This window comes from Gossypium arboreum, chromosome 7, assembly GCF_025698485.1.
Source record: "Gossypium arboreum isolate Shixiya-1 chromosome 7, ASM2569848v2, whole genome shotgun sequence".
Taxonomy (NCBI): Eukaryota; Viridiplantae; Streptophyta; class Magnoliopsida; order Malvales; family Malvaceae; genus Gossypium; species Gossypium arboreum.
The window spans coordinates 47,724,236-47,745,762 of NC_069076.1; the positions used below are offsets into that span (position 1 = coordinate 47,724,236).

At 35.6% G+C, this 21,527-nt stretch overlaps 2 protein-coding genes across 2 annotated transcripts; both read left to right on the top strand.

Annotated features, from left to right (window-relative positions):
• The first annotated feature begins 1,105 nt into the window (after nt 1–1,105).
• LOC128295417 (intracellular protein transport protein USO1-like) lies at nt 1,106–2,343 on the top strand. Its single transcript, XM_053030979.1, has 2 exons — nt 1,106–1,312; nt 1,720–2,343. The coding sequence occupies exons 1-2, from the start codon at nt 1,106–1,108 to the stop codon at nt 2,341–2,343; spliced, it is 831 nt and encodes a 276-aa protein (XP_052886939.1).
• A 252-nt stretch (nt 2,344–2,595) lies between these two features.
• LOC128295418 (uncharacterized) lies at nt 2,596–4,881 on the top strand. The gene is made up of 4 exons (XM_053030980.1): nt 2,596–2,727; nt 2,818–3,619; nt 3,661–4,237; nt 4,476–4,881. The coding sequence occupies exons 1-4, from the start codon at nt 2,596–2,598 to the stop codon at nt 4,879–4,881; spliced, it is 1,917 nt and encodes a 638-aa protein (XP_052886940.1).
• The last annotated feature ends 16,646 nt before the right edge of the window (nt 4,882–21,527 follow it).

Below are 21,527 nucleotides of genomic sequence, written 5' to 3' on the forward strand. Positions count from 1 at the left end.
GTTGCAAATTTATTCGATCGAATTAGTAAACAGAACACACCTGTACCTGCAATCCTAGCCAAGACATTTAGATCCTTGAGTGCGTGTCAGAGAGCTGGTGAAGGTAGATTCATTGGCTGTGCACAATTGTTGTTAGTATGGTTCCATTTTCATTTTTGGAGGGTTGATAAGGTTCCTTACTGAGTGTTCTTTGAGGATTATTCTCCCTTAAGGGAAGCAGCAGCTACGCCAAGGAGGGACGACATTTTAGAGGAAAGGTGGGTAGAAATACTTCAGAACCTCCGAGAAGAAGATGTTATATGGAAAGCCCCTTGGATGACTCCGAGCGAAATTCTTTATCGTTGCGGAAGTTTTGATTGGGTACCTCTTCCTGGAATTTGGGAAGTTGTTGGTTATGCACCATTACTCGTCCTAAGGCAATATAAGGCAGAGCAGTTTATACCAACAACACAAGGGCTAGCTCAGAGTGATTTTTCGTATAAAGGGGATCATTATAAAAAGAAGATGCGAGAAATTGTAGAGGCTTGGAAGAAGGTTTGCTGTGTGAAGATTCTAACTAAAGGTCCGACGACAACTCTTGAATACAAAGGGTGGTTTGGTAAGAGGGTCAATGATAACGTCCTTAGACCGACTTTGGAGGCTGCTCGATCAATGAAGGAGAATTTACTAGTGATTCCATCAGAAGAGTTCGAAAGGAAGAGTTTGGAACTTGGAAAAAGATAGAGAGGCTTGAGGAGGAAAATATGTACCTAAGCTTAGACGTTGACGTTCAGAAATTGAGGTCGAAAAAGTAAGGAAAGAAAAGAGGAAGATTGAGGAAGACCGAGATGACTTGAAGACGCAGTATAAGAAGACACAACTATCATTAAAGAGAGCTGGATTGGGGAAGTCTTCAGAACAGTGGCAACAAGAGGTTCAAAAAGAAAGAGCCAAGGCCGAGTATTAGGAGAAGAAGTTCCAAGAGATGCAGGCGCGTAATCAGGCCCTAGAGAAGGAGAATCAAGGATTAAAAACTAAGGTGACTGAGCTTGGACGATCTCTTCATCATCACCGAAGTCGTAACTCTGTGGTCGAGTTAAAGGCAAGCCTAGATAAGATCGAGGAAATGAAGCACAATATTGAAGGGTTGGAAGCAGCACTACAGGACTATGAGCTGCAGATTGAGCAGCTCGAGGCAAGGGAAGAACATTGGAAGGAAGAGCTTCACCATTTTCAGGATCAGGTTAGAGATAGGGACTACCTCATGGGAGAAGCTATAGTACAGATTCGAGAAGTTGCTGATCACTTGCAGGACCTGGCGGCGCAAGCTAATGTATTAAGTACAAAGTATGAGTTAGTGTCAGATAGAGGTCTAGAGTTAGCTTTGTTATTATATAGGGTTAAAACTTTGGACCTAAGGGCAAAGGCATATTTGTAATCCGTTTTGTGTAAAGATTTTTTGTCTCTTAAATAACATTTTCTAAAAGAAATTGAATCAGAATCGATATCTTTTTACATTCATGCATTTGCATCTCATCGCATCATATGCATTCAAATTTAGAGAAAGACCCTAATTAGCTAAAATTAATAGGGAGAAAGAGAGAGTGAGAAAAAGAAAATCTGGAAGCAACACATCCTTACGGTACATGCATTAAGACAAAGAATATGGATCAAAGACTTGAGTAGATCCAGAAAGAAATGTAGGAGCAATTACAAGAACAATTGATGAAAATCCAACAGGAGGTGAAGGATCAAATGTTGGAGGCTCAAAGGAATATGATGGCTGAGATGGCTCAGTTGTTGAGGGGGACAACAGATAAAGGAAAGGCCCCTATGACTACCACTGAAGAGGATAACGAGGGTCATCCTCCTGGTTTTACTCCACCTCATGTGCAGACTCAACCTAAGGCATATCCCCGCGGGTCGTCTGTCACAATAAGGCCTCAACAAGGACAAGTCGATGCTGGAATACCAATGAACTTTCAAACTGGTTCGGGATTCAACCCTGGAGACAACCCTGCCAATCCAGTTATCCCTGATCTAGATATAGCTGAGAGGGAAGAGATAAGACTCGAATCATCAAGGCAATTAGAAGAACGTTGTAGATGGTTAGAGGAGAAATTTAAGGCACTAGAAAATGCTGATAATCGTCAGGGAATTGATGCTAAGGACTTGAGTTTGGTCCCAAATTTGGTGCTTCCCCATAAGTTCAAAATACCAAAATTCGATAAGTACAATGGGACTACTTGCTCGGAAGCCCATATCACCATGTTCTGCAGACGGATGACTAGTTATGTAAACAATGATCAATTATTGATCCATTGTTTTCAGGATAGTTTGGTTGGGGCAGCGGCTAGGTGGTAGAATCAACTGAGTCGAGCAAGGATCGGTTCTTAGAGAGACTTAGCGCAAGCCTTTATGCAACAATATAATCATGTGACTGACATGACTTCTGATAGGATTACTTTGTGAAATATGGAAAAGAAACCTAATGAGATCTTTAGGCAATATGCACAGAGGTGGAGGGAGGTTGCCATGCAAGTTCAACCACCGCTCTTGGAGAAAGAAACTACCATGCTATTCATCAACACTTTAAAGGCCCTATTCATTACCTACATGATTGGACGTACCACCAAGAGTTTTGCTGATATAGTTATGGCGGGAGAAATGATTGAGAATGCCATAAGAGGTGGCAAGATAGAGGGGGAAACTACTAAAAGATCAGCCTCAAGAAAGAAAGATAATGAGGTGAATAATACGAGTAGTTATAATTCGAAAGCGGTTACGGTTAGTCAGCCTAGAGTAACTACGGTTGGGCAATAAGATTCTCAAAAGCAGGGATCTAGTTCGAGACAGAATTCTGAAAAGGTCTCATTTACGCCTATCCCAGTGATGTATCGGGAGCTTTATCAAAGTTTATTCAATGCACATGCAATAGCTCCTTTTCATTTGAAACCGTTACAACCCCCATATCCCAAATGGTATGATGCAAACACCAAATGTGAGTACCATGCAGGGATATCGGGGTATTCAATTGAAAATTGCACTGGTTTTAAGAAGGCAGTGGAAAGACTAATCAAGATGGGGGTCGTAAAATTTGACGACACCCTTAGTACAGAGAACCCGTTGCCAAATCATGATGATCAAGGGGTAAATACAGTTAGGGATACTGGTATGAGAAGGGTTAAAAAGGGCGTGGCCGAAGCGAGAACACCGATGAAAATGATTTGGGAAGAAATGGTGAAAAGAGAGATGATAATCTCTAAAGAAAGGAATAGAGGAGTGAGAGACTACTGCGAATTCCATGCTGAAGAGGGACACGAGATCCAGGAATGTGACGAGTTTAAGGCCTTAGTACAAAGCCTTATAGATAATAAGGAGCTGGAATTTTATAAATCTAGCTCAGATAAGGGACGGATATGCACATTAGAAGATGGACCGAAGAATCAAAATCGGCCAAGGATCATTATTTCTTTACCAAGAAATAATGAAGTTGAAATACGAACGGTACCGAAAGTCTTTATTCATAAACCTGTTTCCTTTCCTTATAAGGAGAACAAGAGGGTACCTTGGAATTATAGTTGCAATGTGACAATGCCGGAGAAGGAGGATATAGCAGGTGCTTTTGAGGAGATTCAAGGTAAGGGTTCTTACACACTAGTGGGAAGCCTTATGATGCAGAAGGCGTCAGAGTGAAGCCTGCAAAAGCAAAAGCTTGTGACAAAGGAAAGGGGACTGAAATATTGGTTAATGGGCCAGTGAAGGAAGAAGAAGCCAGAGAATTTCTAAAATTCTTGAAACACAGTGAGTACAGTGTAGTTGAGCATTTGCGCAAACAACCAACTCGTATATCAGTATTGGCTTTGCTTCTGAGTTCGGAGGTACATCGTGAGGCGTTAATGAAGGTGCTCAACGAGACTTATGTTACTAATGATATATCCATCAACAAGTTGGATCGATTGTTTAGTAACATAAGTGCTGACAATTTCATTTATTTCAACGATGATGAAATCCCACATGGAGGCATGAGATCAGCTAAGGCTTTGCACATTACCACTCGCTGCAAAGGATATACATTTTCGAGTGTGCTTATTAATAATTGGTCAGCCTTAAATGTCATGCCGTTGTCTACATTGAACATATTACCCATTGATAGTTCTCACACGAAAACATGCCATAATGTAGTGAGAGCATTTGATGGCACGGAGAGAAAGGTCATGGGAAGAATTGATATTCCTTTGATGATTGGGCCAAACACGTATGAGGTGGACTTTTAGTGATGGACATCATGCCCTCTTACAATTGCCTGTTGGGGAGGCCTTGGATACATTCGGCAGGAGCGGTGCCCTCATCTCTGCACCAGAAATTGAAGTTAGTAGCTGACGGATAGTTGGTCACCATAAATGCGGAGGAGGACATTATAGCAACAGTTACCAGTGACGCACCCTATGTAGAAGCAAATGAGGAGGCCATTGAATGCTCTTTCCGTTCATTAGAGTTCTTCAATCAACATTCATCTTAGAGGGGAATGAGGTGCCGGTGCCTAGGATATCCAGAACCACAAGAATAGGTTTACAGATGACAGTAGGGAAAGAAGCCTTGCCAGGAAAAGGATTGGGAAGATATCTCCAAAGAGGGATTCAAGATCCTGAATTAAAGGAGAAAAGAGACCGTTTTGGCCTGAGTTTCAGGCCAGATTACAAGCAGAGGAGGAAAGAAATAGAGAAGCGCCAAGAAAGAATAATGGCACGTTTAGATGGAAGAGAGGTAGAGTGGGAACTGATGACATTCCCCCATATATCTCAAACCTTTATATCAAGAGGGATGATTCTTCCTGAGAGAGGATTGCTCGAAAAAGGAGGTTATCACATCAATGTTGTGCATAATGAAGAGTTTGAATGAGGAAACCTTGAGGGCATTCGCCCTTACGAACCAGGAAGCTCTTTAAACAATTGGGTTGCAGAAGAACTTCCTGTAGTTTTTAAAGATTCTTCAGAGTAATTTTTAGAACACTCTTATTGCTCTAAAGCTTAGGAGTAGTAAGATTTCATTTGTAAAATAGGCTCATGTTCGGATATTTACATTTCAATAAAATGCAACTTTTGTTATCGATTCAAGTGAACATTCTTTTATACCATTCAATATTCTTTTGACATTTAAATTCTTTCAATTTTTTTCCATTTCACTCATAACATATAAATAAATTTATTCATTCTTTGTATATTCTTTCGTACCCCGCAGGCCCCTAGATATCAATGACATAAGCACTGATACTACGAATCCTAGATTCTCTTTTGAGCAATACATGTGTTTAGAAGAACTTCAAGATTTTGAAGATGACAAGGATTGTGATATGTCTCTAGATCTGTTGAGAATAGTGAAACAAGAGGAGAAACAAATCCTACCTCATGAGAAAGAGGCAATAGAAAATGTAGCCTTGGATGAAGGGAAGGAGGTGAAAATTGGCACACATATTGCTAAGAAAACGAGACAAGGCCTTGTTGAGTTACTACGAGAATTCAAAGATATCTTTGAATTGTCATATAAGGATATGGCGGGTTTGAATACTGATATCGTGGTACATCGTCTCCCCATAAGACAAGATTGCAAGCCAGTCCAACAAAAATTGCGAAGGATGAGGCTTGATATTGTGCTGAAAATAAAAGATGAAGTCAAAAAGCAGTTTGACGCTGGATTCCTACAAAAGGTTAAGTATTCAGAATGGGTGGGCAACATTGTGTCTGTCCCTAAGAAGGATGGGAAGGTATGAATATGTGTTGATTACAGAGATCTGAATAAAGCTAGCCCAAATGACAACTTTTCTTTACCGCACATCGACACTTTAGTGGACAATACAACGGGATATTCGTTGTTCTCCTTTATGGATGGCTTCTCAGGGTACAATCAGATAAAGATGCATCCTGAGGACATGGATAAAACCACCTTTATAACATTGTGGGGCACCTTTTGTTACAAGGTAATGCCCTTCGAGCTAAAGAATGCAAGGGCAACATACTAAAGGGCTATGGTGACCTTACTTCACGATATGATGCATAAAGAGATTGAGGTGTATATTGATGACATGATTGCTAAATCTCGATCAGAGAAGGAACATATTGAAGTTTTGAGGAAGTTATTCCTGAGATTAAGGAAATTTCAGTTGAAGCTTAATCCGGCAAAGTGCATCTTCGAAGCTAGGTCGAAGAAGTTATTGGGCTTTGTGGTCAGTGAAAAGGGAATAGAAGTTGACTCAGACAAGGTTAGAGCCATACAAGAATTGCCTCCACCACGTACTCAGAAGGAAGTATGGGGTTTTCTTGAAAGATTGAATTATATTGCTTGGTTTATTTCACAATTAACCGAGAAATGTGATCCTATATTCCGCCTCCTTAGAAAACACAACCAAGGTACTTGGGATGAGGAATGCCAGAATGCTTTTGATAAGGTTAAGCAATACTTGTTAAACGCTCCAGTGTTATCTCCGCCTAGTCCAGATAGACCATTAATTCTGTACTTATCAGTGTTTAGTAATTCTATGGGATGTGTGCTTGGCCAACATGAATAGTCAGGAAGAAAAGAAAAGGCGATCTATTACCTCAGTAAGAAATTCACAGAGTGTGAGATGAGATATTCACCAATTGAGAAATTGTGTTGTGCTTTAATCTGGACGACTCGAAGGTTGAGGCAATATATGTTATATCATACAACTTGGCTAATTTCAAAACTTGATCCATTAAAGTACATGATGGAGTCAACAGCCCTAAATGGAAGAATGGCAAGGTGGCAGGCACTGCTTTTAGAATTTGATATAGTCTATGTGAGTCAAAAGGCTATAAAAAGGAGCGCGATAGCAGAATTTCTGGCGAGCAGAGCTCTGGAAGATTATGAGCCATTAAGCTTTGATTTCCCTAATGAGGAGTTGATGTATGTGGCAACTATTGAAGAACGTTCATGGAAGATGAAATTTGACGGCACATCCAATGCGGTAGGAAATGGAATTAGGGCAGTCTTGGTATCCCCAAATGGTGATCATTATTCATTTGCATGTAAATTGGATTTTGACTGTACGAACAATATGGCTGAGTATGAAGTATGCATCATGGGGATTCAAGCGGCCAGAGAGCGAAAAATTAGAACTCTGGAAGTATATGGAGACTCTTCGTTTATAATATACCAGCTTAGGGGTGAATGGGAGACAAGGGACCCCAAATTGATTAATTATCGAAAGGTAGTTTTGGAGTTACTTGAAGAGTTTGATAACGTCACTTTCAGTTATCTCCCACGGGATGAAAATCAGATGGCGGATGCTTTGGTAACATTGGCTTCCATGATTAAAGTGAATAAACAAAAGGATGTGAAACCAATTTAGATGAGCATTTCTGAGGTTCCAGCTCATTGCTGTAACATTGAAGAAGAGGAAAAGGATGATCATCCTTGGTATCAAGATATATTACGGTATGTGAGAAATTGTGAATATCCTGAACAGGCAACTAAGAATGACAAAAGAACTTTGAGAATGTTAGCCTGCGAATATGTGCTAGATGGGGATATCCATTATAAAAGAAGGAAAGATCAGATACTTTTGAGATATGTTGACACTGTAGAAGCTAAACAAATCCTGCAAGAAGTACATGAAGGAGTTTGTGGTACACATGCTAATGGCTTTACGATGGCAAGACAAATCATGAGGTTTGGATACTATTGGTCTACTATGGAAGGAGATTGTATCAGTTATGCTAAGCAATGTCATAAATGCCAGATATATGGAGACAAGATCCATGTACCACCTTCACCCTTACATGTTATGACTTCTCCATAGCCCTTTTCCATGTTGGGCATGGATGTCATTGGGCCAATATCACCAAAAGCTTCGAATGGGTATCGTTTCATTTTCGTGGTCATTGATTACTTCACAAAATGGGTAGAGGTAGCTTCATATGCTAGTGTTACCAAGTCGGCAATAAGTCATTTCTTGAAAAAGGAGATTATTTGTCGGTATGGAATGCCTAAGAGGATTATATCGGATAATGCATTGAACTTGAATAATAGCATGATTGTGGAAGTTTGTAGCCAATTCTAGATCAAACATCATAATTCATCTCCATATCGCCTAAAAATGAATGGGGCAGTAGAAGCTGCTAATAAAAATATCAAAAAGATAGTGGGAAAAATAACTGAGACCTATAGAGATTGGCATGAGAAATTACCGTTTGCACTCTTGGCCTATCGAACGTCCGTTAGAACCTCTACTAGGGCAACTCCTTTCTCGTTGGTTTATGGGATGGAGGCAGTGTTACCTATTGAAGTGGAAATACCTTCTCTTCGAATTTTGTCAGAGATAAAACTGGATGAAGCAGAATAGATTCAATCGCGGTATGACCAATTGAACTTGATTGAAGAAAAGAGGCTAAGAGCTATTCGCCATGGTTAGATGTATCAGAAGTGAATGATGCGAGCTTATGATAAGAAAGTTCATCCAAGAGAATTTCGCGAAGGGGACCTTGTGCTGAAAAAGATCCTTCCCATACAGAAGGAGTTTAGAGGAAAATGGATGCCGAATTGGGAATGGCCGTATGTTGTGAAGAAGGCTTTCTCTGGTGGTACTTTGATTTTGACAGAAATGGATGGGAAAAGTTTACCCAATCCAGTGAATTCAGACTTAGTCAAGAAGTACTTTGTCTGAAGAGAAGGGAAGCTAAAGCGAAAACCCACAAAGGGCGCTTTGAGATTTCTAAAAAAAAATAAAGAGGCCAAGGTGAAAACCCGCAAAGGGCGCCTTGAGACCAAAGGGGTTTTGAGTTGAAAACTCGAAAGGGCTGCTCAAATATTCGAGAAACATGCGGTGACTTTGCTATACCAGATTTGATGAGAAATGGAATATGTTACATACCGGGGCATCAACAAAGTACTTTGGATCTTCTAAACACATGTTAAACTCAAAATAGTCTTCATGAAATTTGTACACAGAAGCCTAAGCTGTGATATGATTGGACATCGATTTTTTTTGTTCTGTTTATTATCTTTGGATTCTTTTTCTTCTCAAAGATATGTTTTCAGATTAATTTCCTATTGTATTCTAATGATTTGTCTAACTATTCTCAACATTAAATCATTTGTCTTCCATAAAGAGTGTTGCATTGAAATAATAATTGATGAACTAGATATTTTTACAAGCGAAGTTTTGCATATTACTCTGGAAATCTCTAGAGAATACAAGAAACTAAAACAGAACAATTGTTTGAAGAATTCCCATGAGTAAAGGTCGGAGGTACTCAAGGAAATTTCTTCTTCAGTCCAAAGGATGATTGGACAATTCAAACGATTCAATCGTAGGAGAGGATTGCCTTCAGCAGGTCGTAACGTTTGGAGAATGGTATAATAGGTCCAATTTGATTTAAAACACATGAGCAGAGTATGATTGATACTTGGAGTAAAATAAAAGTAGAACTTTGATGGATGAACGAGTAAAGACGTCTGAAATAGGAATCATTTTCATAACATTTTGCATAATTAGGAGCATTTGATTCATTTCAAGCATGGCATTTTAAAATCATCGGGCATGAGTACATATGCATTCTACAGGTTATGTCCTTTAAAGGACAATGTAGATTGAAGATAGCATATTTGGTGTCTCTGTATTATCAGAGAGCAGATCAAAGATAGCATATTTGGCATCTCTGTATTGTCAGAGAGCAGATCGAAGATAGAAAATTTGGCATATCTGTATTGTCAGAGAGCAGATAGAAGATAGCAGATTTGGCATCTCTGTATTGTCAGAGAGCAGATCGAAGATAGCAGATTTGGCGTCTCTATATTGTCAGAAAGCAGATCGAAGATAGCAGATTTGGCATCTCTGTATTATCAGAGAGCAGATCGAAGATAGCAGATTTGGCATCTCTGTATTGTCACAGAGCAGATCAAAGATAGCAGATTTGGCGTCTCTGTATTGTCAGAGAGCAGATCGAAGATAGCAGATTTGGTATCTCTGTATTGTCAGAGAACAGATCGAAGATCACGGATTTGGCATCTCTGTATTGTCAGAAAGCAGATCGAAGATAGCAGATTTAGCATCTCTGTATTGTCAGAGAGCAAATCAAAGATAGGAGATTTGGCATCTTTGTATTATCAGAGAGCAGATCGGAGATAACAGATTTGGCGTTCTTGAGCTTGCAAGAAGCAGGTTGAAGATAGCCAATTTGACATTCTTGGAGCTATCAAAATACCTTTGAGGAAGATGAGGATCAAGATTTCGAGATTTGGCCAGGCCGGGCAAATTTGGTCCTTTTGTAATATTTGTTCTATTCCTGTTACACAGTAACAAGCAAAGAGGGGCACTGTAATAGCCCAAATTTACCCGGGCCCGTAAAAATAAATAAATATAAAAAAAATAAAAACAAAATTTATTAAAGTCTATTTACAGTCTATTAACAAAGCCCAAAACTCGGTTAGCCCGAAATTCATTAGCCCTATACCCGGTTATACCCAAAAACCCTTAGCCTGATAGCCCAAACCCGATTACATTGGTAGCCCAACAAATGACCCAAGACCCAATTAGCCTAAATTACCCACTACCCCATTACACCCTTCACCCAAAAAATGAACAGGGCCCAATAGGCCCAAACCGTGAAACAGGAATGGCAGACCTAGGGTTTCAGAAACCCTAGGCGCCGCAAGCACTTCAACCGACGCATCCTTTCATCTCGCAGTGACCCACCATTAGTGCCGTGATTCCAAGCTCCGTATCACGTCCTGATTGACGCCCGAATCAATGCCGGTGTGCCGTCATCAGTGCCGTTCATTACTAGCCTCCTCGCTGGTACCTGCAAAAGAAGAAGGAACCACAGCAACCAAAGAAACAAATATGGAAAGAAATAAAAGGATTTTTTTCCTAAAAATGTAACAGAGGGTTATAAAAACCCCTTTTTGATCTTTTGTAATACTACGTGTTTTGGAATATATACACAGATTCAAAAAAGGAACACATTTTACACACATAATAAAAAGAGACCAACAGTCGATCGAAGAGCACAGAGGTGATTATTTTTTTCTCTCCAAATACATACTAATATCGTAAAAATAGAAGGAAAAAGGACGTACCGTTGGATTTGCGTTGGAAAATGAGGCTTTCTAGCCTCCGGCCACCGTATATGGTGGAGTTGACGGTGGCGCGTAAGCGCGTGTAGGCCCTAGTCAGAGCCTCGACAGAGCTCCGAGGGCTGGCTCCCAAACCCTCTTGCAGAGGATTTTTTTGCTTTCTTTTTAAATCGGGTTTCAAAATGAATTTAGGGTTGATATTTGGCTTTTATAGCCTTATAAAAATGGTGTCGTTTTGCTTAAAACAATAAGCTTCAAAACGGCGTCGTTCCAAAGCTAAGATCCGCGCATTGTCCCAAGATCCGGAAAGGATCCGCACGTTTTTGTTTAAAGGGCTAATTGCCCAATTGATCCTCCCTTTTTTTTATTATTTATAATTTCATTTTATCTTTATTTTAAATTGACCCTAACCTTTATATTTAGTTCAGTTTAGTCCTATTGGCCATTAAAATCTATTCTGAAGAACGACGTCGTTTTGGGGAATTAGGGCTAATGCCCGGTGAGTCTCCTAGTTTTTTAATGCGCATTTCAATTAAGCCCCAATTTTTTTTATTTATTTGTAATTAACCCAAGATTTTTAATTAAAATTGATTTTAATCCTTTTATATATTTAATTTATTTTAAATACTATGTATATTATTTATTTTATAAATATTAGTTATATATAAATGGTATATATCTTATTTTTTATTTATTTATATAATTATTCGTTATATTATTTATATTATTATACATTTTATTTATAAATTTTATTAGATTATATATTTCACTACGTACATTATTCCTTACATTTTATTTTATTATAAATTATATATTCTTTTATTATTTATTAATTGTAATTTTTTTAATTTTTAAAATTATTATTAAATAATACATATGTCATATTATTTATATTATTATATATATTTTCTTTATAAATTCTATTATATGTTATATATCTTATTGCATATTATTCCTTTTTATATATTTTTATTATAAATTATGTATATTTTAAGAAAATTTTAAAATTATTATTAAATAATATATGCATATTTATAAAATATATAATTTTAATATCTAACATTTTTAATTTATTATAAAATCTTGTTCCTATTTAACATATTATTATTATAAATATATTAAGTCATCATATCATATAGTATGTTTTATATAATAATCATTTTAAAATTTCTCATTTATCATTTATTATTTTAATCATTTTATACTTCATCTATGTTTTATTTCTTTGACTTATATTTTATATACTCAAAATTTGTTTATTTTTATTTATTGTTGTTTAGTAGGTTAATTTTTATTTCATAAATTATTTGTTATTTTTATATATTATTTGTTTATTATATTTGCATAAAATTGATTATTTATGTTACTTCAAGTTATATTTGCATGAGATACTATTATGTATGTGTTATGTAATCTATATTATGCTCATTGTTTTTCTGTGATTATACTTGCATGAAATGCTAATGTGTATTACGTGATTTTGTCATTATTTAACATTTTCTATACTATATTCACATGAAATATTATTATATATGTTTAATTTGTATTGATATATTCACTATTACGCCATTTTGTATTTTGCATGAAATGATAATGTGTATTCATGTTATTTGTGATTATATGTACATGAAATGTTAAAGTATATTGTGCGATTTATGTCGTATTTACCATTTTCTATATTATATTTGCATGAAATGTTAAAGTATGTAGTTTAATTAATCTAATATTGATCTTTTGTAATAGGTAAAATGCATCATCATTTTTTAGAAAATTTTATATTTCATTTAATTCGAAGGAATCTTAAAAACAAGGCAATGTCTTTTTTATTTAGGAATTCGGGAAATAGTGCCCTAACATGCTGGGTTGCGATTTCCCATTTGTCTAAATATCTAAAGTATCCTTTTTAATAGATTTTGCAAATTACGAGATGATTTTAGTTACAAAAGTTTAAGAATATCGTGTCCAATCATGCTAGATGTGATGTTCGCATTCTTTTGGAACGAAAGAATTTTGATTTTCAACTCAAATTATTTCGGCTTTAAAAGAGATCTTATTTCTAAATTCTTTCAAGTTTTTGACATTAAGACAAAACTATTTAATTTGGTACCAATTTTGGGCGTTGCGAGGGTGCTAACCCTTCCTCGCACGTAACCGATTCCCGAGCCCATTTTCTCATAATTTCGTAGACCAAAATATTTTATAAGGTGATCCAATCACACCTAAAAAGGTTGGTGGCGACTCCTGTTTTCAAAATACCCTCTCCATTTTAAAAGAGGTTTCGACAATAAGGATACGCTGATAGCTTGGAAAGCTCGTACAATGCCAACGTCCCAAACATGGTTTTACATTAATCAAATATCAATGCCACTGTCCCAGACAGGGTCTTACACGAAATCAAATACGATGCCAACGTTCCGGACGTGGTCTTACACGTAAATCATAAGTCAATGCCAACATTCCGGATGTGGTCTTACATGAAAATCATAAGTTGATGCCAACGTCCCAGACATGGTCTTACACGAAAACACATATTGGATTCTATGTCATGACATATGTATCATAACTATTCCTATGGTTCGTACAGGGATTTTTGGACGTCGAAACTTTCTCAAATTTCATATATTTAGCTCTCATATCCATTTATCAAGTCGGTTAAATAAATCGAAGACCGCCTTATCTATATGCCCTAAAGCCTTAGGGAAGATAACCAATCCGTAATTGCCTAACGTGCCTTTTCTTCACATCAGGATGTGCTAGGATCAAACCTCTCAAATTTATCTAATGAATGCACTTACTATCATCTTTCTACTTGATTCAGGCTGCAACCCACTGTTCGCTCATTCCTGTGATGTTCATCAGCTTTTTTAAGAATATTGGGAGTTGGCAGCTCTGGAATAAGCCTTATCAATTTGAATCTTCGGGCAACGGAGCAAGGCTATATAGTCTTCCACAGTAGGTACCAAATCCACCTTTCCAAAAGTAAAACAACTATAAGTAGGGTTCCAATACTGGGTGAGAGCTCAGAATAAGTGCTTGTCCACTTTGATATCGAGTTGATAGGGCAAATCACCATAATTATAGTAGAATAGTTGCTTGATCTCGCCATCCTATTGATCCCATATTTCTTTCATCTCTTGAAGATTATTTTGGGTTACGCTGATACGAGTAAAATCCCATAATTCTGACACACACCCCTCTGTAAAACTATCACCCTTCTCTTGCTGCGTTGTCTCGGCCCATATCCAGACGGCCGCATTATCCTTCACTTTATCAAGAAACTCATTTTTTATGACAAGTTATCTATTTAGCAACCGAATGTGAATCAACACCTTTCTTGTGATGAAAATGCCAAGCAATTACAATAAAAGTAAAACAAAACAAGTCAGTACCTCATACACAGTTTAAAGCAAGTGAAGAATAATAAGTAAAGCACCTACTCAGGTAACCACTAGGGTTTTGGTGTGGTTCTACCTGGGGTGGGCTCTTAGGGCTCACTATATGCAGTTCGGTTCTAAAGCAAAGGTACCTGAACTGGCAGATTCCTTGATCCTCACCCATTATAGGCTCATATGGACTGAGTTCAGTTCAGGGGATTCCTTATGGCTATACGAAGATAAAAATCTTACGAAGACATAGGTACGGATGTATCCCGAAAGCAATCCACTATCCTATACGGAGGTGAAAACCTCATGAAGGAATAGTTTCTCACTCCCACTTAAAAAGGTAAAATCGACCGATTATGCCATGCAATGTATAGAAATATATCAAAAACTCAACCTAGTAAAGCAATTATAAACCAAAATAATGAAAATCACAACAAAGACAGACGAAAGGCAACGAAAGGATCGTAAATTTAAATCAAGTTTTCAATTTTTGACATAAAGACAAAAAGTAATCAACTAGTGGCTTGACTCTCTTTTTTGGTCCTCAGTGGAATCGCCAAGCTGTTGAAACCATTTTTTTATAAAATGGGTCGACTTTGATTTTGAAAACAAAAACGAACATGAGAGTCTCCACCAATCTTTTTTGATGAGGTGGGATCGGGTCACCTCGAAAAGTGGTTGTTTTTAATAAACTATTTGATTTATTAAAACAATGATTTTGGTCCAAGAAATTCAGAAAGAAGGGTTCGGGAGTTGGTTACACACGAGGAAGGATTAGCACCCTCGTAGCGCTCAAAATTGGTACCTAGTTGATTACTTTGTGTTTTTTTTTAGTGTCGAGAATTGAAAATCTTGAAGAGATTTAAAATACGATCCTATGTTAAAATATTGAAAATTTTTCGAGAAAGGGGCATATTTCATGTTAATCGAGAAAGTACGTCCTGTAAGTTAGGACACAATGTCTTAAATTCCTGATACGAGAATAAACGCCGAAAATTTTACTTATTTTGAAAGATATTTGATTATCTCGGTTTTAGAAAGAAATCATATTCTGTAAGTTGGAACACGATTTTTTCTAGACTCCAGAAATTATTTAAAATTCAGGTTTTTTTTAAAAATGTTCGTTTATTCAGATTTATCGAGAAAATCGAAACCCCGTAAGTTAGGGTACGACCTTTTGAATCTCAAAATAAGAAGTATCACTTATTTTAAAAATCATAATTTATGTATTAAGTAAGATTAATGTAACACAAATTTGTTGTGAAAATAAATCACGATGATAATATGCATAATAAAAATAAATGCCTTAAAAAACAACAAGAAAGACGAGAATGAATTAACGAAACAAACAAGCTAATTACAGATAACAAGAAAAATAACAAGCAAGCTAATAAAAAAAACAGTAAACAACCATATAGATAAATGGGATATAAAAATAATAATACTAATAATAATGAGAATAATATGAATGATAATAAAAATAATGAATAATCTAAGGTTTGTAATCATATATAAAAGAATGTGAATAAATAAATATAATATGATAAAATAGAATAAATGTATTTAAAATATTAGGTAAATAAACATAAAAAGAAATATAATAGAAATAATAATGGAAAACTAATTAATTTAATAATATGATAATAATAACAAGTAAATAAATAATAAAGGAAAATAATAATAGTAATAATAATATTAAATTAATTAATTTAATAACAAAGTAGAAAAAATAACAAAAAAAGGGCTAAATTGAACTTTAAAACAAAAATTTGAGGCAAATCAGAAAAAAATAAAAAGGAAAAGGACCAAGTTGAATGCGCAAATAACAAAGAGGGACCAAAATGGGCAATAATCCCCACCCTCCAAAACACATGGCTTCAAAGTGGACCAAATTGAAAGTCGAAATAAATTATAGGGAAAAAATTAAAAATGAGAGAAACTTAATTGTAAAACAATAAAAAAGCGGAAGGACCAAGGGTGTAAATAGCGTAAAAATTGAAAACACACGGTCCCTCGAGAGCGGGTTGGCCTTAAACGACGTCGTTTTGGCGCTTGAGAGGCCTGCCCAAAACGACGTCATTTTGGGAGCTTATTTAAGTCAAAAATTTCTAAAAAAAAAAAAAAAAATCATTTCAGCCTTATTTTTTAAAAAAAACTTCAGAAAAAACCCCTTTTTCTTTAAAATGGCCTGAAGGTCCGGCCATGGCTCCAGAAGACCACCACCACGCCAGTCGCCAGCCATCGGCTACGATGCCGTCGTCCACGGTGCCGAAAAAATTTCAAAATGTCTATTTTAATCCTTTCGGACCCCTGATTTCGAATCTAGGGGTCCCTTTTTTTTATAGAAAATGGCTAAAAATGGCCAAAAAGAAAGGGAACCTTTCGGTTCCTAAGGCTAAAAATCAGGCATCTTTTCCCCTTTTTTTTTGTTTTTATATTATATATGTATATCTATAAAAAGATTTTAGAAAGAAAAAAGAAAGGAAAAATAAATAAACCTTAGTCCGAATAGGTTTTGCTTTGTGCTTCTTTGCTCTTTTTTATGAATTGCTTTCTCTGTGTTTGTATATTTCTTGTTTTGCATCACTATTTTTTGTATTCGATCTCTGTCCAACAAAATTACAATGGTTTACCATGGCTTATATAGCCATTTTACCAAGTTTTAATCTATTTTTGTATATTTGTTGTCACTTCTGCTTTTGGTCTTTCTAGGTGGTAGTGCAAGTGGAGGGCAGTGCTGACAGAGGTGGCAGAGGAACTAGGGGCGGAAACAGACCTAGGTGCGGTGTACTAAGGGTTTTTTCCTCTCTCTTTTTTTTTTTTTTGAAAATTTTTAGGATTTTGGGCTTGTAATTTGGGCTAGGGTTTAGGTTAGTTTTGGGCTGATTATTTTTATTGTTTTTTTGGTTTATTCTTTGATGGGTCCGGACAAATTGGGCTTATTTCAATATAAAATTACTATAAAAACATGTTTGAAATGAATCTGAACAAAATAGCATCTAGGTTCATTTGAACCTAGACATTCATTTGTCCGAATTTAATCCGAACATGAAATAATTTTTATATTTTTTTATAAGTGTGATATTTTTTATTTTTTTTCATTTTTATTAATGCTTGTCATGTGTCATAATATAAGGTTGACATGTGTCATATTATTGGCTAGTGGTGCAACATCATCACAAGTACCAAATGTTACGAAATCGAAATTTAGGTAACAGTTAAATTCAAAATAAAATTTTAATTACAAATTATAAAATTCAGGGTAAAGTATATATTAACCTTTCTACATTTATTCTAGTTTTATAATGTAGTAACTATATTTATTTGGGTCAAGTTTACATTTTATTATTTTTAGTATGAATTATTTTATAATGTTTATTGGCCTTATTTAATATTATTTGTTATCATCATGTTATTTTTTTTTTTTTGTGAAAAGAAACAAATTGCACAATAGCAATTAAACCTTTTCCTCCAAGAGAGAATCTTCAAACAATCGTAGACCTAATCTCCTGTCACAAACCATCTTAACAAGACCATCCTCGATTTTATTTTCATCACAAAAGATATGTTGAATTTTCTAATGCCTTACAATTTTCAAGAGTTGATGAATTCTCCTGACAAGAGGAAAATTAGAACCCCCAAACGATTCATCCTAAATGGCATTAACAGCATTAAAACTATCGGTTGAATTAGAACACTTCCATAACCCCATTCCAGAATAAGTTTCAAACTATCTAAGATACCCCAAAGTTCGGTGTCTACGACCATGCACATGCCCAAATATCTACTAAAACTAAAAATCCACCCTTATTGTGATCACACACAAATCCCCCAGTAACAACAAAACCATCCTCAATCCTAACCGAACCATTTATAGTCAAACACATCCAATTCCTTTCTAGATGAGAGCTAGCAACAAGACTTCGTGTTCCGTATGATGGAGATTTTGAAATAAAAGATATTATTTTGCCCAACTATAAGATACCTTGATGATTTCATTAATATTTGAAAAGATGCCCTAAAAAATAAAAATGTTGCGATTTTTCCAGATGCGCCAAGAAATCATCCCAAAAAGGCATGACCAATCAACTCCCCCCGGGCAAAATATCTATTGGTTATGAAGGTTTTCTATCATCCACTCATAAATGGGTCCAGAATAAAATCTAGAGAGCTTATCTGTTGGAATGAGCTTGTTACTAATGTCCCTAGCCGCAGGGCAATCCCTAAGCACATGCAATACATCTTAGGAACCATGTCCACAAACTTCATAAGGACTATCGATTCCTACTCCTCTTATTGCCCTCTCCGCATTCGGAAGTAAACATTGTTTGAGAGTAAACCACATAAAGAATCTAACTCGTTGCAGATCTTGAAACTTCTAAGGAAACTGTTAAATGGATTCTTTAAAATTCCAAGCTCTTTCCCAAAGCTTGCCATATGCACTTTTAAAGGAGAAAGAACCTGTCAAAGTACCCCCCAAATGATCCTATTAGGTCCAGATGAAGAATAAGGTAGTGGAATTCCAACAATCTTATTAATGATCTCCTTAGTAACCCATAGCCGGAAGAAGTCTAAATTCCAAGAATCGTAATCTATAATCATATTACTAAGAGGACAATCCATGTCAAGATTAGAGCAAGAAGGGATATGCTTATACAAGGGTCTAATATTTGGAAATCAATGGCCCCGCTAGCAATTTACACATTTCTCATCACCTACAGACCAAGGTAAATTTTTACGAATAAGAGACCATACCTTAGTGAAGGATCTTCATAAGAAAAAACAGCATCCTCTCGATAAAGACTCAAGCAATCTACTTTGAACCCCATACATCAATCGGAGAACCCGAACCCAAAAGGCATTGGAATTGGTCATAGTACTGAAACCAACCTTCATCATGAAAGAAGTATTATGATCCTTTAAATGTCATAGCCCAAAACCTCTATGTGATTTAAGTGGACACACTGAATCCCAGCTCACTAAAGCCATCTTTTTAGCCCTATTGTAAGAACCCTAGATAAATTGTCTAACCATGTGCTCAATCTCTTCACACAAGCTTTTAGGGATCATCATAACTGTATGAAATAACTTAGAATCGAAAGCAAAATCGATTGTGTCAAAATCACCCTACCAACTAGAGAGAGTTGTTTAAAGTCCGAACCAGAAAGCTTAATGCATACCTTATCAACAACAAAACGCAAAGTATTATTAGTGGCCTTATCATGCTCTTCCTACTCCCAAATAAAGACCAAAATTACACACTTCCTGAAAATAAAAATTTCTTCTTATGCGTTCCTCTGAGTCACCATCATTAATTTGATGGCCCGAAATCTCACCATGTTATTTTTAATTATTATTCTATACTTATAAAGATATGTGCGTGCGCGCATAGTATATGTAGTATGTAATATTACATATATGTAATATATATTAGAAATGTAGGGACATGAGGCGGTTAAAAGAGGCAGTTATTGAAGGTAGGGATAACGACAGAAAAGAACGAAACGGGGGAGGGTGACGATTTGAGAAAAGAAAAAGAACGGGGAGAAAGCATTTTAAGAAAAGGGAGAAGGGAACTGCCATCTCTCTCGCTGGATATCTCCAACCCTTCCATGGTCCGAGCTTTCACACACATTGAAGAGGCTGCAACGAAACTTGTCGACGATCAGAAAAGATACAACTAGACGAAGGGTCCAAGGTATTTACATGTTCAATCGCATATATGATTTTTGAATGCTGCAGAGAATGAAACCTTTTTTCTTTTTTTCTAAAATTAGCTTTTTAACGGTTCATACAAATTTTTTCCTCTCAAAAGAACATGTAAGGACTGAACTGATTTGGGCATTAAAGTCACATCGAGTGTATATTTGTGGTGGGAGTCACTCTATGTTTGATTCATGTTCACTTTAATCCCTGGCACTTGCAATATGTTTTATCCCATTTATTCCAGGTGATCCATTATTGGAAATAAGATGAATTTGATAATATTTTTTATTATTATTTGACTATTGTTTCTGTTTGTCTTGTAATGTGATTATATAAATATGCTAAAGTTAATATATTATTTATGTAGCTATTCATGTGTATTTTGTGTTTTACCTATTGATGAGTGTGGATAGCATGTATACTCGTTAAATAATTCTGACATTTTTCTTACTTTCTCTTTTCAAATAATAAGGTAACACTTTAGCATTAGAAAATTGATGAGGTGGTTGCCAAAATAATTGAAATGTTAATTTTTTTTTAATGTTGGAATATCCTTCTTCAATCCGAGTAAATAAAAATTTTATTTTATTATAATAAAAGTAAAATGTCACATTTCATAAATTTTCAAATTTAATTCACTCAATTAAATAATTTATTTTTCATATTACATATTTTAAGAATTATAATTAAATATGTTAATTTAAATTTATAATATTTGAAATTTGAAACAATACATTAATTTTGAGCGTGATAAGATTGCTAAAACTTTCTTCGTATGCGTAATTAACTTTCAAACTCAAATTTTTAATTTTCTTTTAAAGATAACATTTTAAGTGCTGGATAACATCCAACAAAAAAAATTGATGGTGACTTATATTTTTTATTAAAAGCCCAACAGTTTGACAATAAAAATATTCAAATTTTATCAAATATTGTTAAGTCAATTTTATTCAAAGGGTGGCTTCGACATATAAATTTTGTATAAAATTATAAAAGATAAAGATTCTCCCATAAAATATTTGTTACTTTTAGTTATATATTTCCCAATTGAATTAACCAATGAATTTTAGTTATATCCAATTGATATATAACACAAATTCAACCATGGGTTAAATAATAGAATATATATCTATATATATAATTAACACAATTGGACAGAGACTCGACAATTGACATGTAGAGAGTGTCAACCGAGCATGAAGCCACTAACGACCTTTCATGTCATGGAAATTTATATACAATAGAAACTATAAAGAAAAAAGGGGGCCAAAACTCATTATCAAAACTTTTCACATTTAAAACATATGTTTATTTCTTCGTCTTCATTTATCGTTCATGAGCTTTCATATGTTAAATCAAGAAGCA

Excerpts from the sequence above, each read along its gene's own strand:
- LOC128295417 (XM_053030979.1), top strand. The coding sequence starts at position 1,106 with ATGAAGCACAATATTGAAGGGTTGGAAGCAGCACTACAGGACTATGAG. Across the intron at positions 1,313-1,719 it reads ACCTGGCGGCGCAAGCTAAT|GAGGTGAAGGATCAAATGTT; the intron begins GTATTAAGTACA and ends AAAATCCAACAG.
- LOC128295418 (XM_053030980.1), top strand. The coding sequence starts at position 2,596 with ATGATTGGACGTACCACCAAGAGTTTTGCTGATATAGTTATGGCGGGA. Across the intron at positions 2,728-2,817 it reads CAAGAAAGAAAGATAATGAG|GGATCTAGTTCGAGACAGAA; the intron begins GTGAATAATACG and ends TCTCAAAAGCAG. Across the intron at positions 4,238-4,475 it reads TTGATGATTGGGCCAAACAC|AGTTCTTCAATCAACATTCA; the intron begins GTATGAGGTGGA and ends TCCGTTCATTAG.